The sequence below is a fragment of the Engystomops pustulosus genome, chromosome 6 (assembly GCF_040894005.1).
Source record: "Engystomops pustulosus chromosome 6, aEngPut4.maternal, whole genome shotgun sequence".
NCBI lineage: Eukaryota > Metazoa > Chordata > Amphibia > Anura > Leptodactylidae > Engystomops > Engystomops pustulosus.
Window position 1 is genome coordinate 61,832,251 of NC_092416.1, and position 24,666 is coordinate 61,856,916.

A 24,666-nucleotide genomic window follows, 5' to 3' on the forward strand; every position below is an offset into this window, starting at 1 on the left:
ATCAGAGCTTCCCTTGACAGCCCCCTGAACAGGATGATTTAGGGGGGGTCACACAGAATGAGCTCTAATGACAACCTGACCCTGTCTATACCTCTTCTCTCTTCCTGTAGTCTCAGGTAGACCAGGATGCTTAACATTAAAATAATGCCCTGGGCATGGCATGTCCTGGGCTACCTTGGACTTCAGAAGGATCCCTTCAGTCTTGTCTGGCAAACACTGCCATGGGGCAATAGCCTGAGTGCCCACTGAGAGGACTCGGAGTGCCACCTAAGTGCACCCGTGCCATAGGTTTGCCACTATTGTACTATGATAACAAGAATACTTAAATCATGTTATTGCTAAGACTGTCATGATACATTCACAAAATGACTGAGTTGAGAAAACAGAAGAACACCTGCTTCAGTGCATATGTGCCTCCCTCAGCGCCATCTCCCAAGATATTACCTCTACACTGAGAAACACCACAAAGGCAATTAATTTCACCATGGCCATCCGCTGTAACAAAGAGAATTGAATCTCCAGATGTAAAAGATACAGAACAAGATGTTCCCATGTACCATGGGTATAGTGCAAGGAAGACAAATAAGTGTATTCACTGGTACAGTGGAAAATAAGGGAACATTTCCCAGGAGGACAAATGGGAATAAAGGTTTTCTATGCACAGATTTATATGAGCATTAAAAATGTACTACAGCTCCAATGCAGACGTATGTGCATCCATGACATCCACAGACTACAGTCCACTACATGAGGCGCAGCGCTCCTAGCTTCACACATAGAAGCAGTTTTGTGTTATTTTTAGGAACCTCAAAGGGGTTGTGCGGGATGGGATTTCTTTTTTTCTAGTGGCTGAAGGTGGTGGGAAAATAATAAAACTTACACTTTATACCTGGGTCCTTACCTCTGGTCAAGCATTACACCTCCTATCCCTGCCAGCCATTAATGTTTCTAAGTGCCAGGGTTTAGTAGATACAGCTATTAGAAATGCATCTTCCTCCAGCCTGTCAGCTGAAGGCAGAATGTAGAAGGATCTGCAGGAAAGACTTAGCTTACAGTTTTCAGAATTGCAGAAGTACATGCACCCTCTGCATTTGTAGCTGAACTTGGCAAAAGGGTGATGGAATGATGCTGTTGATATTTCTAACATATTTTGGTAAAAGTTTATTCAGTTTCACCACTTACCAAAAAAACATGACAAAAAAGAGCATATTTTTTACATTTGTAGTCCCTTATTAATATGTAATTATTAAAACTGATCTATCAAGTTAAAGTCTCATTATGTTATTAAAAAACAAAGTAACATTTTTTTTTATATGTAAAGCGTTTCTAAAGATATTGTATTTAACTTTAATGCAGAAAAGAACTGCAAAAATGAACCTGGACACTCAGGTATCAATTGGTCACAAAGGGGTTAAGCTATAGAAGATGTGTGCTATTGACAAGAAATAACTCTGACCCTCTGTCTACCAACAGAGGACAATAGAAAAAACATACCAGACAACCTCTTTTAATCATATAAATAAGCCCTCTCCTTACATGTTTTTTTTTTTTTGCTGGCAGTGCATGTGCACCGCCATATTGGCTCAGAACACTGATACCCTCCCCCTTTGGCGTCACCTGGTGACGGAAATCTCTAGAAGGGTCTAATGCAGCAATTAACCAAAATACTGCAATACAGTAGTATTTTAGTATATTGTATGATTGACCTCGTAGGGTTCAAGTAGTATTTTTTTAAAGATTAATAATAAAATTGCAAATCACCCCCTTTCCCTAGAACAGAGATAAAAATAAATAAACTTATACAATCATTAACATCTCTTGTATCCCAGTGTCCCAAAATGCCCAATCTATCAACATATATAAATGATTATTCCCTGAATTACACCCATAATACAGCGCCAAATAACCACCATTTTGCTGCATGAAATATTTTTGTAAAAAGTGATCAAAATGTTGTACAGTCCCCAAAATATCAGTGAAAACTTCATCCCATCCCACGGAAAATGACAACTTAACCAACTCCATACACTGAAGTTGGAAAAAAGTATGAAAAAGTTATCATTTTGTTATTAGAACATAAAATATTTTTTCTTATTGTGGAGAGTTAAAAAATTGTTTATTCTGTAATAAGAATTCAGTTGTCTTTACATGCTGGTTGTGTCTCTAAATGTCCTCTCCAAAATAAAAAAAAAATGACACCCACTTCTCATAATACCGTATTTTCCGGACTATAAAAGCCTTGGATTTCCTTGGAAATCCAAAGTGCGCCTTATAGTCCGGTGCGCCCTATATGAGGGCAGCGGACCCTACTTACATAGGTCCCCGCTACCGGAGACAGCAGATCTCCAGCGGGAACTGCAGACCACGCGGCACGAACAACTTCTGCCGCGTGGTCTGCAGTTCCCGCTGGAGATCTGCTGTCTCCGGTAGCGGGGACCTATGTAAGTAGGGTCCGCTGCCATCCTCCACCTCCCCCTCACCTTCCCCGCTCACCTTCCCCGCGTCGCCACGTCTCTTCTCGGCGTCGCGTCCCGTTGGGTCTCCGCTCCGTCCCCGGACCTCCGCCACGCCCCTGACCCTGCGCCTTATAGTCCGATGCGCCTTATATATGGAATTATTACATATATAAGGCGCATCGGACTGTTGCGCCTTATATTCCGGTGCGCCTAATGGCCCGGAAAATACGGTAAATGTTTTGTTAGTTCTAGAATAAAAAGAAATATAGCAGATAAATCAAATATTTAGTAAACCATTTATTCAATATATAGGCAGTCCCCAGGTTACATACATAATAGGTTACATAGGTTTGAATTAGTCAAAACTGCATATTTTATAATTGTAGATCCAAACAACATTTTTTTTTGCCCCATTGACAATTGAAGCTGAATTTTTTTTTGCTGCCATTGGACCGAGGATTATCAATAAAGCTTCATTACAGACACCTTACAGCTGATCATTGCAGTCTGGGACTAAAGTAGTAGCATCCAAGGAGCTTCACTAAAGGTCACAGTAGGCAGAGGTGTCTGTCTTTAACTAGGGGTCGTCTGTAAATGCAATTTTTCTATGCCCCTATAATTATGCTATCTGTACGACCTCTTTGATCATTGCACGGGATATACATTATGTGGCTTTCCAACTACTGATAATGAAATAAAGTCTGTTTTACATATAAGTTTCATGTAAGTACAAGAATCTTCATGGAGGAGGTGACCTCTTATAGTTGTACTGATGTCTATGGTAATATATATCCAATACCGTATGTGATCATTGTTTATTTTCTTTCCTGTCATATACTTCATCATTACTCTACTGACAGGTTGGTGATGACAGTGTGGCTCAATACCTTAAGAACCTCTTCATTAGAAGAGAAGGGAACATGCTGGAACACTACTGACATCCTCCTCAAGTCACAATGTAGGGGACATGGCACATGTTAAGGTAACAGTCAGAAGCATTCCAATGAAATGCCTTCGGAATACGACTGCGGAATAACCTGGAAACCTTTGCTTTCTGTTAGTTACGTGTTGTCACCTGTCTTTCTATAGATCCTGAATGGCATCTAATTTTACATTCTTATTCAGTGCTATGTGAACTACCTATTTGGCCTTCACTTCTAGTTATTAGTTTCTGTTCATGAACCAGGAGGCTTAGGATGTACAAGTCCCTACCAGACAAAAGTGTATACAGTGTGGGTTGGTGCTAGGACTACTTATGATGTTATATATATCAAGTAAATGCAATCACCAAAATCAATAGTCACGTATGATATTGATGATTGAAGTCACTAGACCTGCAGTCAGGATAGAATTTCCTGCACGAGGGCTTATTCACACAAGCGTGTCAGTTATGCATCCACTCTGTTTAGTATGCACATTGGGGAGGCTTCTAATATGGACAGGACAGAGGAAAAAAACTGTGCCTTCATGAAGTCTCTGCGCCTCAACATTGGTCCTTTTTCGACATTGGTCCTTTTTCGACATTGGTCCTTTTTTCTTGGGCGCACAATTTGGGCTCAGCTTTGAAATCTCGACACATTTCCTGTACAAGTCTGACACTTTATGGGTGCAACTTTTGGCGCACACTTAGATCTTCAAAAAGCTGGTCTAAGTTCTATTTCACTTTCATGAATGTGGAAATAGTTCAGGCCAATTTCAATTCATTCATTCCCTGCACCAAAATCCAACATCCAAGTATAAATTATTGCATGATTCATGCGGCAAAAACACAGACCCTGTGCCAAAATTGATAAATGCCCCCCATAGAAAATAAAGACTCAGTTATGCTAAGGTTCAGAATAAAAAAACAGATCACGTTTGCAGAAAAAAACCAGATGTGTGAATAAGCCCTAACAAGCCCTTGTGTGAATAAGCCCTTGACAGCTGCCAAAATAGTAGCAGTAATAGAGATTGGTTACCGGTTGCTTAATCCTTTACTATTTCAGACAGCCCCCGAGTTATGTACGATGGGTTCTCTAGGTTTGTTCATAACTTGAATTTCAAAGTTGGAACTGGTATATTTTGTAAGAGTTACTGCAGTATTTTTTTCAGCCCTGTATCAATATGATTTTCATCATTTTGGGTTGTCATGGGAACAAAGATTAAAGGGGTATTCTCGTCTGGGTATTCAAATCCAGATTAATTATTCTGCCATTTATAAACATTTCTTCAATTAGATGTCATAAAAAAAATGTTCCCGTGAGAAGATAATTTCTCATAAATGTAGTGATATGGTCCCTTAGAAACAAGACTGTGTCCTTGGATACGGTCACCTCTGCTGGTGGGATTGCCCAAAGAAACAAAAAGTTTTTGTATATGAAATGTCCGGGAGTTGCTGTATGTCCCACAGCCGTCCTGTGGTAATGATTGCTGAATCCAGGTGGTCAGATAGGGGTCAGTAGTGCATGTCTGGCCAACGCTGCCAAAATGTGAGGTGGTCGTATCCGAGGAAGCCATGTGGTTTCTAAGGGACAACATGACTACATTTATGAGAAATTATCTTCACACAGAAACATTACTTTTAATAACATCCAATTGAAGAAATGTTTACAGAAAGGAAATGAATTTAATTAAATTTAAATGCCCAGATGGGAAAACCCTTTTAACAGTAAAGCTTAAATGGAGGCACCTTTCATAACTTTTATGTTGATCATCAGGGCCGCATCTGCCATGAGGCAAGATGAAAATCTCGCCTCAGGCGGCAGAATGCGGGTCCCTGTAAAGGGCGGCGAAATTTGCCACTCTAAAGTGGGCGATTTGGGCGTCCATTAACGCCTGAATCGGCCACCAGCTAAATAAATCGCGCCTGTCTCTTTAAGACACAGGCACGATTTATATGCGGAGCGACGCTGCGCCTTTCCGGCAGCTGCGTCGCTCCGTTTTAAGCAGTGACACAGGCATCATGACGTCATGCGCCTGTGTCACTGTGCGGAGCCGCGGCTCACAGGAGAGCCGTGTGAAGACAGGAGCCGCGCCGAGGGAGCAGCTGCCTGCAGGTGAGTATGATTTTATTATTTTTCATGTACTTTAATTAAATGTGGGGAGGTTTCATGTTATACTGGGAGGGAGGGGTACTATATGGGGCAAGAAAACGTTTAATACTGGGGGGGGGGACGTTATATCATATGGGGCCATAATTATTTTATACTAGGGGGATGCTATATATATTATTTGGGGCCATAATTATTTTATACTAGGGGGGGGGGATGCTATATATATTATTTGGGGCCATACTTATTTTATACTGGGGGGGGGATGCTATATATATTATTTGGGGCCATAATTATTTTATACTGGGGGGGGGGGGGTGCTATATATATTAATTGGGGCCATAATTATTTTATACTAGGGGGGGGGATGCTATATGTATTATTTGGGGCCATAATTATTTTATACTAGGGGGGGAAGGCTATATGTATTATTTGGGGCCATAATTATTTTATACTATGGGGGGTGCTATATATATTATTTGGGGCCATAATTATTTTATACTAGGGGGGGGCTTCTGTATATTTTATTTGGGGATTTGGGGCTATAATTATTTTATACTGGGGGGATGCTATATATATTATATGAGGCCATAATTATTTTATACTGGGGGGGGGGTGCCATATATTATATATCACTAAGCTGGGGGGATGTATATGGGATACAGTATATTACTAAGCTGCAGGGGCTGTATATGGGATACAGTATATTACTAAGCTGGGGGCTGTAAATGGGATACAGTATATTACTAAGCTGGGAGGGGACTGTATATTTGGGGCAAGATTTTATTTAAGCTGTAGGGGATTTGTATATGGGAGCTGTATATAATATAATTGGGTGGTGAATAACGAGGCCTTTAAATATATGAGAGCAGGGCTATATAAAAATAAATTTATTATATATATATATATATATATATATATATATATATATATTCATTAGGTGCTATATATTTATTAGTTATAGGATACAGATTACTTTGCATCATGTAAACCAAATGTTGGGGGGGGGTCTGTATTAATAAATTGGGGGTGTTGTATATTGATTGGTGCTTAGCATGCTATAATTCCAGTAGACTAATATATATATATATATATATATATATATATATATATATATATATATATATATAATGAAGGGATGTGTTGGGGAGAGTGCGGTCAGTTGTGTTGTGAGGGGTATATATTATTTAGGAGCACAGTTTTGTTATCCGGGAGACTTTATACTGTAAGTGACTGTGGTATTTTTAGGGACGCCGGGTGGAGATGCTGCACGGAGCTGAAGATATTTGGCCGTGAATTCAGCAGTGATACGTAATGGATTGGAGAACCTGGAATAAAGTCCTCCTGATGGAAGAGATTGTCATCTATAAGGTACTAGATGCCACTAATGCCTCTCAGAACCTGTAGTCAGTCACACAGTGTCAGGGAGCTGTCTGTAGGGTTGTTAATTGTTAGTAAAGTTTAAGGATTTACTTAACAGGGAGCAGGGGGGGGCAGCATTTGAATATTCGCCTCAGGTAGCAAATATGCTAGAATTGTCCCTGTTGATCATGCAGCCTGGGGCCAAAGGTCAGTAAATTACCAGCATCCATAGAGCTTCAGCAAAGGTCACAGAGGGTAGAGAGGTACATCTGTAACTAGGGGTCATCTGTAAGTTGGATGTCCATGGACGTCAGCGTCCTCGCGCAGTTACCAGACGTCTGACTAACTGAAGAGGAGGAGATTGCGACGTGCACCGGTGGTAAGTAAGGTTTTATTTTTTTGTTTTTTTTACTGGGGGCTGTATATATTTATTACCAGGGGCTGTATATACTTATTACTGGAGGGCTGTATATATTTATTACCGGGGGCTGTATATACTTATTACTGTAGGGCTGTATATATTTATTACTGGGGGCTGTATATATTTATTACTGGGGGCTGTATATATTTATTACAAGGGGCTGAATATATGTATTACTGGGGGTTATATGTATTACTGGGGGCTGTATATATTTATTACTGGGGGCTGTATATATTTATTACCAGGGGCTGTATATACTTATTACTGGAGGGCTGTATATATTTATTACCGGGGGCTGCATATACTTATTACTGGAGTGCTGTATATATTTATTACTGGGGGCTGTATATATTTATTACTGGGGGCTGAATATATGTATTACTGGGGGTTATATGTATTACTGGGGGCTGTATACATGTAATACCAGGGGCTGTATATATTTATTACTGGGGGCTGTATATACTTATTACTGGGGGCTGTATATATTTATTACCAGGGGCTGTATATACTTATTACTGGAGGGCTGTATATATTTATTACCGGGGGCTGCATATACTTATTACTGGAGTGCTGTATATATTTATTACTGGGGGCTGTATATATTTATTACTGGGGGCTGAATATATGTATTACTGGGGGTTATATGTATTACTGGGGGCTGTATACATGTAATACCAGGGGCTGTATATATTTATTACTGGGGGCTGTATATACTTATTACTGGAGGGCTGTATATATTTATTACTGGGGGCTGAATATATGTATTACTGGGGGTTATATGTATTACTGGGGGCTGTATACATGTAATACCAGGGGCTGTATATATTTATTACTGGGGGCTGTATATACTTATTACTGGGGGCTGTATATATTTATTACCAGGGGCTGTATATACTTATTACTGGAGGGCTGTATATATTTATTACCGGGGGCTGCATATACTTATTACTGGAGTGCTGTATATATTTATTACTGGGGGCTGTATATATTTATTACTGGGGGCTGAATATATGTATTACTGGGGGTTATATGTATTACTGGGGGCTGTATACATGTAATACCAGGGGCTGTATATATTTATTACTGGGGGCTGTATATACTTATTACTGGAGGGCTGTATATATTTATTACTGGGCACTAAATATATTTATTTATTACCGGCAACATTTACTTTATTGAAAACATTTGTGGGGAGTGTCCCCACCAGTTTGCGTCCAGGGGCATCCACCACCCTTAATTTGGCCCTGAGCACAGCCACTATACAATGTATAGTCCTGTCCTCTATAAGGAGTGAAGAGGCTGAAGGATAATCTTATTATTGCAGTCTCTTCAAACAGCAAATAAAGTTAGAAAGTTGGGATAAAACAATGTATTAAATTTGTCCAAAACACAAAAGACAGCCACATTGGTAAAAACCTTTATAATGATCTAACAGCTTCGGCTATTTTTCACACTACAGTTCAAACCTCTGTTCCTTAAAAATTTTCATTGTTGTCAATGGGATTTTTAACTGATATGTTGAGATTTGAACGGTAGTGGGAAATTAGCCTTATGAGTCTATGCAATGAAGCATCATTCAGTGACAGCATGGAAGCCCAGGCAGTGGCAGAGCACTAGTTGGCACTGCTAAAGCCTGTTACTAAATCCTGTATATGTGGCGTGGCCTCACCTGTGTCCTACTCTCTCACTTAGCTACATTTGCCTCCATGGAGACAACCATAGTAACACAATACAACTTGCTCTTGTTCAGCCCTAAGTGTTTCCCATTAGGATTAAACACACTGGGAGGCAAAATGTTACAAGATTGGCAAATTATTCAATGAGACACATACATTTTTATTTTACATTAACTTTACTACTATTACACATCACAGAGGGCAATACACCAATGAGTTTGTGGCAGTTGCATCACTGCAAGAATTATATGCATGTACTTAAAATAAAAACTGAGCAGAAACACATAGGACACTTTCATCCTGCTGCCTGTGAACTTAGGCGCTGGCATGCTGGGGCACATTTTATAAAAACAGTGCAGTGTGCAGGGTGCGCCAGATTCATGATATGTGACGCCCGTTTTTCATGAATTTGGAGCTACCTGCACTGCCCCGATAGAGAGCACCAACTTTTTTCGTTGCACTTTTAATACGGGGCGTGCAACACATCTCTTTCGGACTTTGCATGTTAAATGTGGCCCACGGTCCAACTGTGCACCGGAACGCCCATTTCATTGGCGGAATTTGTGTTGTGTAAAGAATACTGCAGTCGCAACACAAAAGGGTAGCGTGCACCACATATGTGGCATGGACACTTAAATACCTGTGCAAGCAGTTTGCACATGAAAGAGTGTTCAAAGTGCGACAGAAAACTGTTGCAAGATCCTAATTTAATGGGGCTTATTTACTAAGGGTAGTGAATCACACTTTCGTCAGACTGTTCATGGTTTTCGGGATTTGCGCAGCTTTGACAGGTAGTTAATAGGGGCTTGCGCTGGGATTGTGTCACACGCCATCGAATTGTGGCGCAGCTGTGCTGGCTTTCATGAGAGAAATCGGGGGGCTTGCCATCGGAGGATTCGGACTGAGCGCGGGATTTAAGATTCAATTTGTGTCGCAAGACAATCCACTTACATCCACCGGTGAACTCTGGTGGACCTGAGCAGGGGTTTTACATTACATTAGCATTGCATTGAGATTACACTAACACTGCGTTTATGTAAATGTGGTGGAAATTGTCAATGCAATCTGTAAATGTTTCTATAGACCTGAACAATTGCGTTCACACGTGGTGTTTTCTGATATATTTTAAAACACATTTGAAATACATCTAGAAAAAGCACATCCTACAAAAGCATATGTGTTTTCACCAAAAGGCATGCATTTGTTCTCAATGGGGGTCATTTACTAAGGGCCCCGCAGGCCGCACTTTCATCGGAAATCCCCAAAATTTCCGTTTTCCCCCGCTGGGACAGCGATTGGATTTTGGCGCCGGCTTTCATGCAATACAAATTGGGGGGGGGGGGGCATCGGACGATCCAACGGATTCGGACAAACCGAAGGATTTAACTTCAAAATTGTGTCGCAAGCCATGCACCGGGAAGAAGAAGGTGAACTCTGTCGGACCTGATCGGGGAAGCGACACATGCAGGATAGCGGCCGCACGATCTTCATGAATTGCGGCAGAGTTCACCCTCGTCAGACAGTCCGGATCGGGGATCACGCAGGGACTGGGTAAGTAAATGTGCAATGGGTTTGCAATGCACTTGGCGTTTTTGGGCCATTTTCAGATCGTTAAAAACGCATCCATTTTTAAAAACCGCATGCGTTTTTGTCACTTTTTAATTGCGCAAATTTGGAAAACCGGACAAAAACACATGCGTTTTAAAAAAACGCATGCGTTTTTTAACGCATGCAGTTTCACTATCTGAAAACGCACTAACTAAAAATGGTCCAAAATGGCCTGAAAACGCCGTGTGTGACATCAGTCTGCTCTCCAACATGCCATTTAGAAACCATGGGAACCAATCAAAGCTCAGCTTTAATATTAGTTACAGCTGTGGGAAAGTGAAAACTGAGCTCTAATAGAACACTTCTGCATTTAGACACTTCTGATAAATCTCCCCCCAATGTGTTTTGCATTGTTGCATTGTTTACATGCAAAATATGTAGTGTTCTTTACTGATCCCATGCATTCCAGTTAAAATGCACATTAAATGCACATTAAATTGTCCCTTACCATTTCACTTTTCCAAGGATGGGACTCCAAACATCATCTAATGCTGAGTGTATGTATGTATGTATGCTAAAGGAAACTGTACCATTGCGTTTACAATCACCAAATTTTGCATGGCCACTCCCTTGACTCGGGTAATAATAATAATAATTCTTTATTTATATAGCCCACACAGATTACCCAGAGCTTTGGCATAGAGCTTGCCAAATCAGTCCCTGTCCCCATGGGGCTCTAATCATCCTATCAGTATGTTTTGGAGTGTGGGAAGAAACCGGCGCAAACACGGAGAGAACATACAAAACTCTTTTCAGATGTTGACCTGGGTGGGACTTGAACCCAGGACCCCAGCGCTGCAAGGCTGTAGGGTACGTCATAGACTTGGAAAGGAAACCAGAGATCAGCTGTAATTTTATAAACAACTGTGGAAAAATGTTTGAGTGTCAGAGACAGCCGCTGGAATAAGAGTGTCAGAGACAGTCACTGGAATCTGAGTTTCAGAGACACTCGAATCAATGTCAGATACAGTCACTCGAAGGAGAGTGTCAGAAACAGTCACTCAAATGAAAATGTGTCAGAGACAGTCAGGCACTGAAAGAGACTGCCAGAGACAGACAGTCAATGAACGAGACTGCCAGAGACAGACAGTTACTAAATGAGACTGCCAGAGACAGACACCTTGTGTTTTAATCCTGAAACTGGGAACACACAAGGCACATTAACGGCTAAGCTGCTGCAATTTATAAAAGAAGCATACATTGTAGTGGATAGGATTTATACAGATCCCATTCTCATTCTGCTGCACTGAAAATTGAGTTCTGCTGCGGATTTTGAATGATTGCTTATCCAGAGGCCAGAATTCAACCATTGCAATGCAAAAGTTGAACTCCATCCCCTGCTGTAGCAAAATCGTAAAAACAATGGCAGAATCCAGCTGTTTTCAGTGGTAAATACTGTGGAATGTATGGAGAAGACATTCTGATCCATCTGTCCCTGACTTATATGCAGGTTTACACAGTTAGGTGCAGTTTTATGTGCTGTGCTCTACTACAGCTATACTATTGTAAATGGGTTTTTAAAATAAAGCTAGCTATACTATATGAAAATATACACTACTTATACAGATATCTCCTTTATTTATTTCAGTAAGACTTTAGTGGCAATTAAACCAAAGTAAGCAATGCAAATATCTACATTTATCGTCTGCTTCTGGTACTGCATTGTAATAGGTGAGGTTGAGGTCCCAATTGAGCCCTATAGTGTCAGGTCGCTAGCCTGCATATGATTTTCACATGTGAGTCCTAGCTAAATCTACAGCACTCAGACATAACTCTGACACATTGGGCATACAAGCCTTGATACAGTCACAAATCCCGGCCAGGAATGTCAAATATTTCCCCACTCATGCCACCTCCAAGCCAAGTGGGCATGGTTGGACGTGATGGGGATGCAGGAACTGGCACAGGTTATAGCATAATTCTTCAATAGAATTGCAGGCCACACGGTCCACTGATCCAATATGATCCTATCTGAGAAAATCACATCAGGCACTATTTTCATCCAAGTAGCGCATAAAACTCACTAAATGTATATACAGCAATGGCCAAAGTGGGTATTTCATAATCAAACCTACCAATTTCCCATGGGACCAGTTATAAGTGTTTTTTGTCAAAGGGGTTTAACCGCTGGCATCTGCACCAATCACAAAAATGTCTTTAAATGATGCTGTGGTAATGCATGAATACTGTCACCTTATTCACAGATCTCAAGACTAATGGACTCAGGGCCCACAGAGTTTGAATGGAGCAGATCTACATATGTTCTTTACCTCCTCACCTTTGTATCCAATCAGAGATACAAAGAAGCCATTCTAATGATCAGTGCCAATGCCAGCATAAGACCTCTGTATATACAGTATATGATCATATTTTCTTCATACAGTAATATCTCTCTTTCCTGTTATCTTTATTATTTTGTTTGCTAAATGTTTGGTCTGATTGTTTCCCTGGAGATACAGAACCTGAGTAGAGACACACACAGATGTATGAACAGAGGGCTATTATCTGGTTATAAAAACTCTCAGGAATAACACAGAGAATATTCATATAATCCTATAGAAGGTAAAGCAGAGGTGTGCAGACAGTAAGACTCCTCTATATATGATGTCTGTAACCAGAGGAATTTTTACACAATGCAAGAAAAACTGATACAGACTTCTCCTCACAAAGCAGACACTTCTGCATCTCAACTTCAATTCCATTGATCTGGATGGGATTGCTTCAGATGCAAGTATATGCAAGCCCCTTTCAGATGAATGGGAGATTCCCCAGGTTGTTTGCGACAATTATGCTATGTCTGAATTCACTCTTATATTTCTAAATAGGATTCTCAGATTGCAGGTAGTAGTTTATTGCAGTGAGGTCCTTCATATATTGGACTCATAGTACATGGCACATCCTGAGATAAAAATATAAGTGGCCAATGCCACTATAAAAAATGGACCCTTGTCCTGAGTCGCAGTCTCAAGAATTGAGGTCCCCATTCAGAAAAGTTATTAGCAGAAACGTTTACATGGAAAATGTGGTGTAATCTGCTGCGAGAATGTTGTAAAACGGAGGGAACCAATTAAATCCATGAATCTAGTGTCAGGTTCTGCGATTTTCATTAGTAAAAATAGTATAATTTTGGTCAGATTTTGGGTCATGTAATATCACACCATGCGTTTTTCTAGTCCTAGTTTCCTGTGTGTTTTCACAGCTCTGAGCTACTTATTCATTAAAAAATTGACTAGAAAAAATTAAATCCTAGCATGGACATTTTTTTTCACGCACCTGTTAGGTTAGACAATGGACACATTTCACATCAACCCAGATCAGAGTAGTCCATGCTGCATTTTTTTCGGATCTTTGGACTGTGAAAAACATCTGACACGTGCATAGCACAATAGACTATCGATGAGTCAGAATTATATCCAAGCGCAATGTAGACGCTAAGAGCACTCATACGAAAAAAATCAATCTTGAGCAAGAGACCTAATACATAGTTTTGGGGAAACAGATTCAGAATAATGTATCATTATCTTTGCTTTCTGCAGAAGTAGTTATTAAGCCATGCAAGCAGTTCTATCAGTGATTGACAGCTATTTGTTTATACATGGAGATCTGCCAATCAATGATAAAACCACCCCCATGACTAGATAACTAGAAAGATATAACGGAATATATGAATATTTCCCCTCACTATATATCAAGATTACACTGCATATTCCTTGTACATTTGTATTAGCTCCTCCACACATGTATGTCTTATAAACAATTAAAACTGATGCACATTATAAGTGATGTGTCCCATGAAAAGAGATAAAACCAATCATGATAACTGATTTTCTCAAAAAAATATTGCTGCTGTGTCTTAACACTGTACATTTTCATGGTAAACTCCCCCTTTAAGACTATAACAAGCAGCAAACAGTAAACGTATTTACAAACAAAGTAATATGTATACTTTGTATCAAATAATTCATCACCATATTGTCCATAATACAAAAAACATATCATCATCCACTTCACTTCAGGAATTCATGCACATTAGTTGCTACTCACCGGCAGCCAAGGAAACACCATACAGATTACAACACTCACCAGTCATATACCATGACATTGCATTGAAAGAAGTTATAAATAATAGTAATGGGTGCTGGCATAAAATTAGGGAGCTCATTGCTGTACCTTAAATCCCAGTCTGTCCTTATGGTCCCCTGCACAGTCCTCTGTCTGATCACTGTCACTGGCATGAAAGTGGCTTTGCAGGGGGGAAAGTCTGCAGGGCAAAAAAAAGCCAAAGTACTCCACTCCTTTCACTGATCCAGGGGTCCAGGTCCTGGGTAGCAGAGAGTTTGGGCAGTCAGCAGAATGGACCGGGTTAACCCCTTCCTAGCCGGCTCGCCTCCATTTAGCAGGTGACACCTGTCTGGCCGGTTGTGAGCTTTGGTTGCGAGTGAGATGTGCAGGATAGGAGGTGACTGGTGGGTGGGATTGCTCAGATTACAGGGTTGAGACGAGGGATGAAGGTGACAGCGCTGCCAGGAAGTGAAAAAGGGGGAGGGGGGCCTGGCACAAGGCGCCTCTACCAGGCGGGAAGAGATGGGCACACAGGGGGCACAGCCAAGACAAGCAGGGGGAAGCCTCAGGAGAAAACCTGCCTGCAAACTTCTCCAGGACCAGGGGACTTGTGACCAGCTGAAACCTTACTCACATCCACTTCTGCAAGATCGCCTATTACTTATTCTGCCGAAGGAGAGTACCGCAATAATACCGCAATTATACCGCAGGTGACTTGGTATTAGGTAGCTAACACATATAAAAATATGTTCTGCCCAACACCTGTCACTACTATGAGAAAGAAATATTACAGCTATAAAGGATCGGTTATACATCGTCCGATCTTAAAACTTGCGATATTCCGTCTAATGAAAGGCATCAGGATCTGATCTATCATCATCTAATGCTTTATTATTGAGGGGGATACAACTAGGGAGCACTGGATATTACAATACTGGGGTATATGGCATCTTCAATGTATATATGTACATAGATGGATCCTATACCTGATGATAGATAGATAGATAGATAGATAGATAGATAGATAGATAGATAGATAGATAGATAAATAGATAGATAGATAGATAGAGATAGATAGATATGAGCCTGTTTCTCTTACAATAAATAGATGCTACATCTGTTATAGTATTTTTTTTCATTTAACATATTTGTTTCAAAATCAAATCTTCTTTATTACAAATAATTTCCAACGGTATCTAAATTGTTAAATGCTCTTTGAAATTATTACTGCCTTTTAAATGAATTTGTATTGTTCTTTTTTGCTATGTAATAAAAATTGGGTGTGATTTATATCTTGTATATCTTTATCTCTTTATACTGTAATTATTGTAGCATTTTGAATTGTTCTAGCTCATAGCAAAAATATGTATTTTAACATTTTCAGTCTATATTTCTCAGGTATTAATTTCACTCTAAATTTACACTGAAATATGATGGGCTGTATGCATGTATTTTTTTGTTTCCTGTGTTAAACATTCAGAATCTTGTGTATGTAAAATCAATAAAAAATAACAACAACATTTCTGTGAGGTTGCATATTGATGTATTGTAGCATGCTAGATTCCATAAATTAATACATTAACAACCTATAAAAATGAACAGATACAAAGATACATATTGAAGAAATAAAAATCCATTACAGACAATATAAATCCCAAAACGGATGGTGATTCTACTATTAAATAATTGGAAACAAATAAATAGTAGATTTTAAGTAAAATGTTTAATTTTTATGATTATTTTTAATTCTTCTGTGCAAACAGCTCAACTGGGAACAGTGTCCATAAATACATGGAATGAGAGTTGAACTCTCTCAAATATTCTCTGCTGACCTCTAATTGTGCCCATAGGGGTTCTTAGGAGCTTTTCATCTGATTTGGCTGATAATGTTGTGTTTATGGCTACAAAACAATCATATCCAACCAATAGTTGGTTTGTGAAATGTGTGTAATACATTTTACAACTTGCTGGGTTCATATTATGGCAAAATTACACGTGGTGTAAAACATGTTGCAAAAAAACTACAATCTACACAATCGCCATGTATTCCTGGAAGAGGAGAAAATCTGCAACCTATTTATGGAATAATGATCAGTTTGGGTTTCTATCTGCAGAGCTTTCATTAAATGTGGACATAAATGTTTTGTGACATTCTGCAATATTGTATATTCTACTAATTTTGAGCAAAGATGACACAAGCTAAATCCTCTTCTCAAAATCAGGTCTTTTATGCTGATGGAATTTCAATGCAAAATTTGCAGTATATTTGTTGGCCACATGTGAATTTTTCCATTATTACAAAATGATATCTATTTCATATCTATCTATCTATCTATCTCATATTTATCTATCTATCTATCTCATATCTATCTATCTAATATCTATATTTCTACAGTATCTATCTATCTATCTATCTATCTATCTATCTATCCATTTATCAATGCCTGAGTGTAACCCATTGTTAAATGTCTTGTATATGAGAGCATAAAGGAAACTACAGAAAGTGATAAACAATGAGACAGAGGTTTGAATTGAGCCTATGACTATGATATCTTACTTTGTAAATGGAAAATGAGTTGCATCCATTGCTATTTCAAAATTATGAATTTTATCTATGCTATTATCTATTCATGAGCTATTTTTATTTCTGTCTTCTATTGATTTATCTTCCAATCTTTTGTTCCATCTTTGTCTCTACTTACCACATTTTTTATAGAATATAATATGAATATAAATCTATTTCTTTTTATTGTAAATGCATAGAAATTAGAATGTTTATGATCTCATTAAAGCTACACTATTTGCACACTGTCAAAGCTGACAGGATGCCTTGTAAACAACCATTACGGAACATGACGTATCTGTTTTTTTTTCATTTGTAACGGATACTTAAAAAACTGATATATCCTTCCAGGCATCTTATGTATCCGTCCAAACTTCTATTTAAAATGACAATTCGTTTTTTTGAAAATAAAACGGAAATGGCAAAACAAAAGCCAAATGTGTGCTCAGCTTCTGTTGTGCATCTTTTGCGTTTTCTCTCCGTTGTTTCTCGGTTTTGCTTCCGTTTTGTATTTGCATCCGCAAAAAAAACCTTAAGGTTTAACATGCTTTGAAAACATCTCATCTGGTTTCTCAGCCTCAACAGTGAAAGAAAACAGACGTTTCAACAGGTTTTTATTTTGCACACCCACAGACTTTTATGGGCTTCTGCGATCCGCATCCGTGAAAAATACGGATCAGTGAAATAACAAGCCAAAGTGAACACGCCCTTCGAAAACAATGGCTTTGTGAGGCATCCGTGGAAATCACTGAACCACGGATGTGAAAAATCACTGCCAATGTGAAAGAGCTCTAGGTGTGGGTTGTGTATGACAGGAACAACTGGGAGGATAAGCATACACTCTTGTTAGATAGATAGATAGATAGATAGATAGATAGATAGATAGATAGATAGATAGATAGATAGATAGATAGATAGATAGATAGATAGATAAATGTGTGGCTGGAATTGGCACCTTCTTGAACGATTACCGCAAATCATTAGGCTTCAGCATTTAGCTTCCAGGAGCGTGTACCGAAAATAATAGCAGAGATGTGAACTGGCCCATATATTTTATACAGTTCCGATAAGTGTGAACCTTCTCTTATATCTAATAGATTTGCAAAGCTGTAGGTGTGAAGACATACAAGTGTGATTATGGGTCCTAATTCTTTTTTTTAAATGTTCTCAAAAAATTGTATTTTATTTATGTTGGGAAGAAATAGAGCTGCTTTTACTTTTGGTACTAGACCAAGATGCTACATGGTGGCCGGGGCCAGAGGCTGATTCCATGCACAAGATTTTAAAGGGGTTGTCTGGAGGTTATAAAATATGGCTGCTTTCATCCAAAAACAGCTCCTCTCCTGACCAACTTGCAAATAAATTCCATTGCCTTATATACAGCTTAATTGCAATACCAGCACTATTCATGGTCAGGTGCGATGCTGTTTACCTTTCTCTATGGAGAGTAGTGTCCCATGGGAGTGGTCAGTGAGAAGCGCTTTCCCCACCCTCGGGACACCGCTCTGTCAGCTCCTAGTGCCTTTTTTATGGGTGACATGTCCTCTTTAAAATCAGTCATATATATGCACCCAGGCTTAGGTTATGGGATACATTTTGGCGGTACATTCATACAGCCATGTTGTAAGGATGTGGTGACAGTGACTACTAGTTGCCCACTTATTCTTCGGGGTCACAACTCAAGTCATCTCATGTTTCCTCATGTCATGGGACTTACAATCTAAATCATGGTCCCCATCCTGTGTATGACTGCTCAAGACTCATTGAATACCCCTCCTGAAGGGGGCGACATAACTTGTGTAAGCCATAGTCACTATATGTGGCTATATGAGTGCTGTATGGCGGGGTCATTGCTTGGCATGGCACAGTATGTCATTGCTGCAGTGCCAGGTGCTGGAGCCAGCTACAGACTATACATGGCACTGTGGGTACCACACTGGGTGCCGCCTATTACATAACAGGATTTGGGCTGAGGCTGAGCGCAGTACCAGGTCTCATCCATGTCCAGCCTCGTCTATAGGTTATTACACACTGTTACGCGCCACGTTACACATATGCCACCGGCTGGTTATAATATTTCGTTGTCCAGTTCATTAGTGGCCACTAATTATCTATCCCAGATGGCAGAAGTGACACCGGGAAAGAGCCCGGGACCAGCTCCCGCCTCCCTTCCCGCCTCTCCCTCACAGCGCACATTCCCGCCTCTACAGCCCGCCTCTCTAAGTACAATCTCCGCCCACAAAAGCTCGGCCCGCCTCGCCTTATGTCAAGGGATCAGTGTGCCACGCCTCTCTCACGTGTACACTTCTATCCACGCCTTTTTCTTGTGTCAGTCAACTTAAACACGCCCACTGCACATCTAGACCGCCCCACATTATGTTTTGTCCGTTTACAGTAGATAACTCCGCCCCTCAAAGCCATTTGCCGCCCACTAACGTCCTTTCCGCAGCCGCTGACGTCACATGCTCCGCCTATCGCTGTAAGACATGGAGCCGGCTGCCGTGTAACTGAATAGAAGGAGCACCATGAATTTCTCCGAAGTGTTCAAGCTCTCCAACCAGCTGTGCAAGTTCTCTCCCAATGGGAAATACCTGGTGAGTGCGCGGCACTGCGTACGCCTCTCCGCCTAAGGTGGGACTACAAGTCCCAGCGTGCTCTGCACGAAATTCCGGTATTTGTAGCGTCACATAGGTCGGCGAGCTGCAGGTGGATGAGTTTTAGGGGTGATTAGTGTTATCTGCATCAGAGAGTCACCGCCACGAACATATCTGGCTGCACAAGATTGGATTACAATTACTTCTGATCCCCACAAGGATCATGGGAGTTGTAGTTTCTGCACATATTATAGATGTATACAGAGTTATACAAAATATCCCAAGGTTGTGTTATTGCGCTGTGCTGCATCAGGACACAAGTCAGTACAGAATATACATGTCCCTCTCCATTCACTTCAGCCCCTCTGAGGAGCCACATAGTAACTGGACAACCCCTTTAAGTCATAGCTAAAGCTATGTTTACATCCCGTAGGCATACACAGCATAACATACCCAGGCTAATCGGGGGTTAAATACAAATAAGTGATTTTATATCATTTAAAATATTTTTACTTTGTGATGAATTATGCTTGCCTATTGCACACCATTTTCAAGATCTCTGATTTCTGTCATTGAACTGGTACGTGAAGAAGAAAAGTTTACTGTGTTCTTCTCACAGCTGAAGGTTTGTCACAAATGTATCCAGCCTCTATGCATTATATAGATACCAAGGTCCATTTGATTAAAACTCATGGAAGAATAATAATATACAGAGGCCTGACCCCAGTGCAGTCCACCACTGCTGTCTGAGAGACTAGACTACATACAGACCCACTTGTGTGCCAGATCCCCACATGATATTAATGACTGAACAGAGGATAAACCAAATTCCATGTTTACAACTGTATTCTTATTATGATTATTTGTTCTTTTATAGGTAGCAGAAAATAAAATCAATGGCATTTTTGTTTTATCCGGAATAAGATGGAACCCATTGCTTATAATAGTGTCTGTGAGGGGATGTAACTTTTAACAGACATTTATAAAGGGGGCATAACTACAGGGGTAGCAGCCACAGCAGCTGCTATGGGGCCCACAGCGTCATGGGACACACTAAATATATATATATATATATATATATATATATTATAAACAACATTTGAAAAGTCCAGCAGCACCAAGATTGCCAATAACTTTGTGGGTGCAAACCCCAATATCCTGGTCTTGACACACCAGACGAATATATCCAAGAAAAAAATGAGACTGCACTCCAAGGTAAATGTGAGAAAAACGGATGGGAGCTTTATTAGCCCAAGTGCAACGTTTCAGACCCTGTTCAGGATCCTTTTTGAAGGCTTGAAAAAGGATCCTGAACAGGGTCTGAAACGTTGCACTTGGGCTAATACAGCTCCCATCTGTTTTTTTTCACATTTTTCTTGGATATATATACATGTATGTATGTTATGCTGCACATTGTACGGTGTAATATATAGCAGTGCACATCTTCCATAGTACACAGCTGAGCCTGTAGCTCGGATAAGAAATGTTGAGGGAGAGAACAGGACTTGGAATCTCTCATTTATAATTCCTACCATTTGCTTCCCCGATGTGGTCAGCAGCTACTGGGACACATCTGTATAAATGTATATAGGTGTATATGTGTCAGAGTGTACACTTGTGTGATTATGCAAAAGTGTATAAAGAATGGGGGCCCCCTATCTCTCCAAACAAAAGTTTGCTGAGGCCCTGCCTGTCCTAGTTATGCAACAAAACCAAAAAAAAGGGGGAAGCCCAGTTTGATTCTATAGTATATCACTACAACTCTCAAACAAATATCCAATCAACAACTCAAACACAGAGAGCCGAAAAAAGCCATCAAAGGATAAATAAAATTCATAGTATATTTTATTAAATTAACAATGCACACAATACAAAATATAAATACCACGTAATAGGGAAAGAGATAAGGGGAAACAAGTAGCCCCTGATGGAAATTGGGGCAATCATGGAAAACACAAGCGCCCTCAAGAAACCCCAGAACCTAAGAAATAAGTGAGTAATAATACAGACTTAAAGGACACCTGTCATCAGGTCTGTCACTAGTCTTGTCACTACTACCTGTTGGAGCAGCTCACAAGGATCCCATCCCAGCCTTTATCTAGTTATTTCATACATTATTCATTGTAAAATCTTCTATTTTTTATCATGTAAATGAGGCTGGTCACATGGTCAGAGGCAGTGATGTCACCCCTGTTCCCCCTCCCCTCTCCTCCCCCTGCTCATGTCTGTGTGTAATGTATAGTAAAGCATGGCAGTGTGAGTGCTGTACCTGCTGACATGCTGCATCCTCCTAATATACAGGTGAGAGACACAGACATCAGCTACACATGAATCTGACATGTTCTGCTGTAACATGGCTGCCTGGAGCTGCTGTATCTCTCCTAAACACACACACATGCACACACAGGCTGCAGGGGGCGTGGCCACCAGCACCAGGAGGCACATCATTATACAGCCTCACATCATTATACAGGCTGTCAGTCATGCACTGGGGGTGTGGCTGTGCCTCCCACTCATGAATAGAGTGGACAGCTTGAATATGCTAATGCTTCATTGGACATTTCACAGGTCATTTGCATACAGCTTTAGGACCTCATTGCTTAGGTTTACAGGCATGTAGAGGGACAATGAAGGGATAGAGGCAATGCTCTCTAATGGCAGTTTATGAAAATATATTTAGTTTAGGGGGGTTATTTTGCATGACGGGTTCTCTTTAAAAAGTCGGAGTGTCCCCACTCCACATAGGATCGATTTGAGGATATACTCTTTTGTTTACATTCCCGTTTGCATTACCCATTATTTATCAGACTTTTTAGTCTGTATTATTATTCACTTATTTCTTAGGTTCTGGGGTTTCTTGAGGGCGCTTGTGTTTTCCATGGTTGCCCCAATTTCCATCAGGGGCTACTTGTTTCCCCTTATCTCTTTCCCTATTACGTGGTATTTATATTTTGTATTGTGTGCATTGTTAATTTAATAAAATATACTATGAATTTTATTTATCCTTTGATGGCTTTTCTCTTTGTTTGAGTTTCTGTCCTAGTTATGCCCCTGCATTTATGTGTTTAGCTTCAGTAACTGTATCAAACCCTCAGATGTGAGAAGTTCAGCATCCAAACAGGTTTTCAGCTTTTGCAAGTAAACAACAATATCTAATCTTTAAACAGAATTCTAGTAATGAAGATGATGGTGGTGTGACAAGTACTTTGTCTCATTCTTTTGTCCCTAGGCCTCTTGTGTGCAGTACAGACTGGTCATCCGCGATGTGAGCACATTACAGATTCTGCAGCTCTACACCTGCCTGGACCAGATCCAACATGCCGAGTGGTCGGCAGACTCCATGTTTATCCTGTGTGCCATGTACAAGAGGGGAATTGTACAGGTGTGTGATTTTATCCATAAAATATGTCCTCAATCTCAGATTGGTGGGGTCCAACCACACCCTAAAAATCAGTTAAAAGAACTGCAGGCAGACAGCTCTGTTCTTAGTCAAGTGGTCATTCCAGGTTACTGCAGGTCTTCTTCCATTCTTTATCATGGAAGCTGAGCTGCAGTGAACGGCTGATTTGTGTAGTTTTGCCAAAATTAACATTGCATTGAATTAAATGAGATCACTTTGTATTAAAAAATGACATCCACTAGGCATGTGTATGTAAGTTTGTGGAGTATACAATTCAAGCTCTTATTAAATGATTACAAGTGAAGGTTTTCCACTGTTTCACAATGAGGCACGATGGTTGCATACACACCATGCAGTGTAAACTGCATTCGGTTTTGATGTCATACAAGGTGCAGTTTCTTAATTTAACAGGTAAAAAACTTGTTGAAAAAGAGAGACACATTACATTATAGGCAGTGTACCACCTCCACCTAGTGTTATAATCTGCTGGCAGAATATTGCAGAGAAATGCACTGAGATTTCTAACATACCTTTATTAGGTCTGTCCATTATACCATTTCTGTTAAATTCCCATGTTAATCTATATGCTAATGAGCCAGTGTTGTGCAGAAAGGCATGGGCCGGATGCTGAGGACATGACCTGGGTGCACCAGCTGGCTCATAAACATATGAATGCTTCGGTATTGTCCAGTGACAATACTGGAATAGATATCCATTTTTCAGTCCTTCTGATTGTAACATCACACACTCATGTATGGTGACACAGATATCCAGGACAGCTACCTAAGGCTATGTGCAAACAACCGTGGGCTTGCCGGGTTCCAATCCCAGGTGTAGCACACAGCTGGGTGGAAAAGGAAGGGGGGAAAGAGCACTCCTCACCCCTCCCCTCTCCATTGAAAGACTTGCCAACGTACGGTTCGGTCGGCAATACGGTCAATCAAATATATGACCAGATTTTCCATTGAAAACAATGGGGCAATGTGCTACTCGTGAAAAAAAAATATTGCTGAAAGATTCTCTTTAAATTTCCACAAATTAACCTGGCTGTGTCACTCAAACTGCACTGGGTCATGTGCATTGCAGGAATCTCACCAACCCATATTACTGAAAAATTACAATATGCTGCGATACCGTAGTATTGCATAATAACATAAACGTTTAAATGCCCCTTTTTCCTAGAACACACATAAAAAAACTACCGTACAATAAACATTCTAAAGGAGGGAAAAAAAAGTCCTATGCAATGTTTTCTTCATTTTGACATTCGTAAAAAAAAAAAGGATCTAGAGATACAGTTCCCAAAATGATACTAGAAACAAATGTTATTATTGTCAGTTGCTCCCACAATGAAGACATCTTATATAGCTTGTTACACTAAAATATAAAACATTCTAATTGTTAAACTGCACTGGGAGGCTGCTGTTCTGCTCCATACTACATCACTTATAGGATGTCCGTGTACTTTATAGGGGGGATAAAGCTGGGCAAGGCT

General features: G+C 40.1%; 2 protein-coding genes across 5 annotated transcripts in view; one reads left to right on the forward strand and one right to left on the reverse strand.

The window, feature by feature from the left end:
- TP73 (tumor protein p73) overlaps positions 1-15,018 on the reverse strand; it is a 103,187-nt gene extending 88,169 nt beyond the window's left edge. For 2 of the 3 annotated variants that reach the window (XM_072156303.1, XM_072156307.1), the window contains exon 1: positions 14,723-15,018. In XM_072156303.1, the coding sequence (XP_072012404.1) occupies positions 14,723-14,787 (65 nt within the window). In that variant the 5' untranslated portion in view covers positions 14,788-15,018. The remainder of the gene's footprint in view (positions 1-14,722) is intronic. The other variant, XM_072156304.1, reaches the window with a different exon arrangement.
- A 4,538-nt stretch (positions 15,019-19,556) lies between these two features.
- The window catches only part of WRAP73 (WD repeat containing, antisense to TP73), a 44,204-nt gene continuing 39,094 nt past the window's right edge, over positions 19,557-24,666 (forward strand). The window contains exons 1-2 of one of the 2 annotated variants that reach the window (XM_072156314.1): positions 19,557-19,771; positions 23,001-23,153. In XM_072156314.1, the coding sequence (XP_072012415.1) occupies positions 19,703-19,771; positions 23,001-23,153 (222 nt within the window). In that variant the 5' untranslated portion in view covers positions 19,557-19,702. The remainder of the gene's footprint in view (positions 19,772-23,000; positions 23,154-24,666) is intronic. The other variant, XM_072156313.1, reaches the window with a different exon arrangement.